The sequence below is a fragment of the Nannochloropsis gaditana genome, assembly GCF_000240725.1.
Source record: "Nannochloropsis gaditana CCMP526 unplaced genomic scaffold scaffold628, whole genome shotgun sequence".
Lineage (NCBI taxonomy): Eukaryota > Eustigmatophyceae > Eustigmatales > Monodopsidaceae > Microchloropsis > Microchloropsis gaditana.
Genome location: NW_005803325.1, coordinates 11,286 through 17,522, shown reverse-complemented (window position 1 = coordinate 17,522; position 6,237 = coordinate 11,286). Strand labels below are relative to the sequence as shown.

At 54.1% G+C, this 6,237-nt stretch overlaps 2 protein-coding genes across 2 annotated transcripts; one reads left to right on the top strand and one right to left on the bottom strand.

Moving 5' to 3' along the window:
• Positions 1 to 624: 624 nt before the first annotated feature.
• On the top strand, positions 625 to 2,451 carry NGA_0166800 (asparaginase; the record flags this gene model as incomplete). Its single annotated transcript, XM_005854094.1, has 4 exons — positions 625 to 902; positions 986 to 1,098; positions 1,545 to 1,887; positions 2,045 to 2,451. Exons 1-4 carry the CDS (start codon positions 683 to 685, stop codon positions 2,449 to 2,451), a joined length of 1,083 nt encoding a protein of 360 aa, XP_005854156.1. The 5' UTR covers positions 625 to 682.
• A 183-nt stretch (positions 2,452 to 2,634) lies between these two features.
• On the bottom strand, positions 2,635 to 5,527 carry NGA_0166400 (uncharacterized protein; the record flags this gene model as incomplete). The annotated part of the gene is made up of 3 exons (XM_005854091.1): positions 2,635 to 3,455; positions 4,314 to 4,589; positions 4,681 to 5,527. The coding sequence occupies 3 exons, from the start codon at positions 5,525 to 5,527 to the stop codon at positions 3,289 to 3,291; spliced, it is 1,290 nt and encodes a 429-aa protein (XP_005854153.1). The 3' UTR covers positions 2,635 to 3,288.
• Positions 5,528 to 6,237: the final 710 nt, after the last annotated feature.

Genomic DNA, 6,237 nt, shown 5'->3' with positions numbered 1-6,237 from the left:
GGCTTACCCTCAAAACTCCACCACCCCCGCCACCACCACCGCCCCGTGGGGGAGGAGAAAAATTGCTGGCCGGGCCGTAATATGACATGCCGCACAGTGAGTCTAGTAAACCTGTATGTATGCATGTAGAACGGACATGAACGTGAAAAAACGAGGGAAAACGGATAACGTGACGATCCGCTTGACAAGGGAAGGAAGAACACCGGTATGGCCGGAGACATACGTAAGCATACTCCTCCGTCTTTACTTCCGACACATGTCCAGCTATCGCGTTTATGGGCACATCTATAGAGCTGTGTAATTTCTAGCTGATAAAATGTAGGTAGAGTAAACATCATGCTGTAGTGAAGGTGGCGTGGGACCAAGTTATCCAAGGTTTACAGGTATAACGCGGCCTCTCGATTAACCTCCTCTGCCGTGCTTGCTTGTCACTTCTGCTTTTGAAAAGGAAACAGAAAAGACTTCGATGCTCCCCGTGTGTAGTCTTCGCCTGTCATACTCTCAAAAATTCCTTTTTTTCGTTGTCGTTCCACCATTTGTGCCTTCAGTCACAGGCATAAGGCGGTTGACGGCGCCCTGCTACATGCAGCATATCATCCTCGTACTTTTTTTCTGTTTTGTCAGCTTCGGGCATCCGTTCAGTCACAATCTTATTTCAACAGGTCACTCAGATCTATCTGACATGACTGCTGGGATGCCTCATCCCAAAGGCGCGGTTGTCGCCGGGACCTGGCTATTTGGAAGGCTAGCGGTCGAGAAGGCAGCTGAAGTGCTCTTGTCTTCCTCCACCTCCCCTACAGCACCTCCTTCTATTGATCATCCTTCCGAGACTAATCTTGCCACGTCTATAGCCCTGGATGCCGTTGAAGCCGGTATAAATGTCGTGGAGTTGGATAATCAAGGTAAGAAATCAGGATCATTACCGTAGTACGAGCACGCATCGATACAATTTACTCCAAGCTTTGACATTCCTGGATGCTCATAGATCAGTACTACGTGGGATACGGTGGTTTCCCGAACGCGGAAGGAGAAATGGAATTGGATGCCGCCATCATGTGTGGGAGTCGCAAGACCTACGGCGGAGTTGCCGCGCTTCAGGTACGAGTGATGCAATCAAAAATGTTGGAGCCAGATGGCACCACTGCACCGAAGAGAAGAGATACATTGTGTAAGGAGCGCTCATACGATGTGTGTTTAGATGAACCACATACAGGAAAAGTTTGAGAAGTCCGAGAAACATGAGATAGATCTTTCATCGTCGTGTTGGGACTGTATAGGAGCGAAATACCCAAGGAGGAGGCGGCACGAGAAGCCAGACACTGAATTTATGGATACGTATTCCTCGCTCCAGGGGGTCCCCACCAAGTGTTTGGACAGCCCTGGAGATACGGCGTTGTTATGTTCCACGAACGGATCTCACGCTCACCCCTCTCACGTCGTGAGGAGTAAGGAGTAGGGCATTAATGCTCCCACGCCCGACAAAGGGGTCGGATATACCACCTCTCACGTCACCATTCTCACGCGTGCACTTGCCACACGCACAGGGAGTAAGCCGAGCAATATCCGTGGCCCGGCGTGTGATGGAGGAGAGCGTTCACAGTTTGTTGGTCGGGCGGGGCGCGAGTACATTCGCCAGGAGCCAGGGCTTTGAGTGGGACGAGGTTTTGTCCCCCGCCGCCAGAGAAGAGTGGCTTATCTGGAAAGGAAACGAAGGAAAGGAGGGCCCACAGGTGGACGGCCGCAAGGAGGAAAGCGCCGGGGTCCCGGCTCCCCCAAGAGAGGGGGACGCAGTGGCTCCACACGACACCGTCGGTCTTCTTGTCCTCGATGCACATGGAAACTTGGCCGCGGGCACTTCCACGTCTGGGTGGTGCTTTAAGCATCCAGGTACCTTCGCAAAGCCCTCTTTTCCCTCGCTCCTCTTTTCCTGCTTTTCTATCTTGGTCCCTCTCTCCCTCCTTCCCTCCTCCCCCCCTTCCCATCCTCCCTCCCTTCCTTCCTCCTTCCTTCCTTTCCTCCTTCTTCCCTCCCTGCCACCCCTTAGGGCGTGTGGGCGACTCGCCCATCGTTGGCAGTGGGCTGTATGCCGACAGTGCCGTAGGGGGCGCCGTCGCAACAGGTGACGGCGAAGAGATTATGCGCGTCTGCCTCTCTTTCTTGGTGGTGGAAAAGATGAGGGAAGGTCTGGGCCCGGCCTTGGCCTGTCAAGCGGGCATCCAACGCTTGAAGGTCCTGATCAGGGAGGGAGGGGGGGAGGGCGAGAGACAGGGCATGCACGAAAGCCTGACGGTGGCCGTCATGGCCCTGGACAAAGAGGGGAGGGTGGGCGCTGCGTCCACCTTGGGGGAGCACAACCGGCACCGGGGGCGTCCAGGTTTCCCTTTTGTTGTGTGGAAAGAGGGGCTTGGAAAGGCCTGGGTGGAGGAAGCGGACGACACGGGAACGGCGTGAGGCCAATTACGTAATGTGGAGGTGGGAGAGGGGGGGCTGTGGTGGAAGCTGACTTTGTTCTGAGCGTACGAGATCACTGCGTGCGTGGAACTATTGAGCCCACTGAAAGAAAGATGTGTCGGATAAAAAATAATGGTTTGCGTCGTGGCCTGGATAGAGGCATCTTTGAAAGCCTCGCATAGCTGTGGTCTATGTACAGATTACTTCAACACGAAATTTACTCTCCTTACCCTGTCCTCCATTTTGTGCATCCCGTTCACTCCTGATCCTTCTTCATTTTTTTGGGGGCGTCGTATTCCCCTCTATCCTCCCTACCCCACGAACACCCACGGCGCTGTCGCTTTGACATCTAGGGGTTTAACCAACCCCCCCGGCAAATCTTTCTCCTCAATCAACCAGCAGTCCTCCGCGTCTGCCCCGTACCCAACTCCTCCTCCCAAGGAAGGAATGTTTCGCTGGCTGTAGGACGCGTTTTCAACCACCTGAAGCAAACTTTCCCTCGTCAATCCTCGCAAGACAGTTGCGTCACTACGGTTGTCCCGGTACCACTCCCGTGTTTCGGGATCGCGCAGACACAGGAGGCAGGCCTCTTTAGGCCCATCTACAACAGCGAGGGCGAGGAACGTGGAGCTATGCGAGAGAGAGAATGGGAGGACGAGGACGATGACATCCCCCACTGTACAAGAATCGGTCAACGGCCCTGGGCTGCCCAATCCTTCGCCTAAATCCGTGCATGGACAAGGTGATTCGTCCCAAGTGGCGCCTTTTCCATCCTCACTGCAATTGTCATGGTAGCTCTTGCATATCATGTATATGGTCTTACATTGCAGAGTCACTTTACCGCAGGGGGAGCTCGTGGAGGCAGTACAGGGGCCCAGGAAACTGCTCCGAAAAAGGAAGCAGTCCGCGGATAATAGGAGGGAAAACAGCAGAATGAAGACCAGAGATGCCGCGAGCTGCGACTCTGCTCGTCGGAAGAATCGTGACGTGGACATTACTGTTGCCTGTGACGATTGTCAGGAACAGTTGAAAGAATCTTGTTGAAGGATAAAATTGACCATCCGGCACGCAAGTGAACCTCCTCCCTCTGCTACTAGCAGTACTTACCCCTCAAGAACCTGTCTTTGCTCTACTTTTCCTTTCCGGGAGAAAGAGAGCGAGCCCATGATGTAGGCCTGCATCCAGTGTCTAACAAACAAAAGATAGAAAGATTGCAAACGCTAGTGTCAGCACTACCGTCCACACGTTCAGTCTTTTGTGGTCTCACCCGAAAGGAATCGATGCCCTCCGCAAAAGCGATAAATGCTTGTAAAGCTGATGCATCTGCCGTACACAACGGTAGCCGATACAAAGATCATAAGAAGAAGTAAGAAAATACGAGTGTTTCAAGCCGTAGACTCGGCATTTTGGTTGGCAAGACGCTGCTTGCGAAAGCACTGACGACTGAGCTCGACCTGAAGCCCGCTAAAAGTTAGCACAAGTGAACAGTAGACCGAATGAATACCTTCCTGGTGGCCACACTATGGGATAATCCACCATGGTCAACCATCTACACGAAAGGATATGAAGACCCATACGGTGCCCAGACTTCAGGGCCCGCCCTCGTCGCACAGCACGGAAGAGGTATCACTCCCAATTATTTTACTTTCATGATATGTCTTGCGTTTACTGGTTCATTTCAAGAAGGTCTTTCCCCTCCTGATTCAACTCCATGGCCTCCACATTTTCCGCTCCTCCCCTCCATTTCCCATCCAACCATACCTCCTTCTCACCCTATCCGCGGGTGCCTTTAACCCCAACCCAATACCTGGAGTCCCCCGTGGTTCGATTACACAACGTCAATTCCAAGGGTGGCAATGGACCGTCCGGCTCGTCGGCCCCGGCGTCCATGCGCCCATCCGCGACCAGGCGGGCGTACCGTTGCAAGGCCGGTGCCTCCGTTTCCTCCAAGACCAGCGACCGCATGGGGTTCAAGTCGGGGCCCCATGCAACGCACGCGTCGAACGACTCCAGCATCTCCAGGGTCTTCCTCCCTTCCTCCGCGTCGTACATGGTAAGCAGAAATGGGATCCCGGACGCGACCAGGTAAGTAAGGGTGGGTAGCCACATGGAGCCGTCCACGTGGTGATGATCGTCGCCTGAGGCCGGGAGGGGTAACGACGGAGGGGAAAACGCGTAAGCTTGCATGTCTTTGCACGGAAAAAAAGGAAAGGGCACTGTGCATGGGACTTATGATATCGAGCACAGGAGGCATTGCCGTGGGAGGGGGTTGACTCAACGACAGCCGCCACCATTCGCTGTGCTTCTTCTGCCGCTTCCCTTCCACCTTCCTGCCCCCCCCACCTCTCCATATCTCCCCACCAGTATGCAGTCCGCTGTTCAACGCAACCACCAGGTCCGGTGGCGCCTCTTTGCTTCCCTCGTGAGATAGGACCCAGTCGTGGTAAAGGAGGTTGCTCTTCCACACCGTGATGTCCCTGGCTGTCTCCTTGCCCTCCGCCAAGGATACCCGGAACGCCGTCGGGGTCATGACCTGGGGCCCAAAGACCGACACTTCCAAGCCTTTGGGGGTGGAGGAGGGGGGAAGGGAGGGAAGGAAGGAGGGGGACACCACGGTAAGACGAGACGAGGCATGTCGATAATTGATGCGGCCAGCCCCAGAGGGCAAAGGAGGAGGCTTACCCTCAAAATAGAAGGGACAGAGCAAGGCCCCAAGCTCCCCCATCGACAGGGGCAAGCGTTGGATCTCCTGCGTCTCCGTCGCCCCCAGGATGTGCAAGCGAAAAGGCCGTCGATGGCGTCCGTGGTCCCCACCATGACCCTCTCTACCTCCCCTCCCACCCAAAAGCCCGAACCTTTTCGCCGCCATGGCCACCGTCAACCCTTCGTGCAACAGCTCGCTCAGGCACATACCGCTGTTGCTGTTGGCACTGACCTGGTGACCGAGTTGCCGCGCCGCGAAAAACTCCGACCAGCCCTCAGGAATCTGGCCCTCTGGCCACTGTATCTTCGTATGTCCCTCCAAACCCATCAGATAGGTTCGGATCCAATCCTCTTTCATTTCCGCACGCTTCATTTGATTTTCGCGACAGATTCGGGCGATTTTTAGAGAAGTGCACGCCTTCTTATGCTCGCCCGAATGGAAATTTGCGAGCTGGCAGTCCCGACTACAATACCTGAGGAGGTGGTCATTAAGACACGATGAGAGGACGGGATTTTAAAGCGTAATTCTCTTCCATCCATCACAATGACCTTATTAAAGACATATATGCCTGCAAAAATTGGACGAGGGACCCCAACAGGAACCAGAAACAAATGGAAGTCGGAGAGACAAGAAAGGAGGAAAAGCCGCCGCAGATGTTAAAATGCATTTTTCCTGTGCTTACTCCAAATGTAAGCCTTCACATTTCTCCCCCGTATTCCTGCCCATTGGCAAAGAAATGACGGCATGCCATCGAGATTTGCAAGAGCGAATGATGAACTATGTGACCACAAAAGGAATTATTCATCATAGCTCCGCTCTGGCACTCACCATATGTTAGCGCATTTCCCACACACCTTCAACTTGTCTACGCCTTTGTCCCCCTCTCGTCTCCCACATTCTGCACAAATCCGCCGCATTGCTTCTCGCTTCTGGATTGTCTCGTCGAAAAGCAGCTGTAAGCGTTCACCGCGTTGCCGGAGAGGAGCTTTGAGCAGGGCGTGCAATTCGTGCGCTTTTACAAGGCCTACGGTCAGGAAAGGGGAAAAATATTGCCATGCCTGCTCGTCTGTTATCACTGTTGA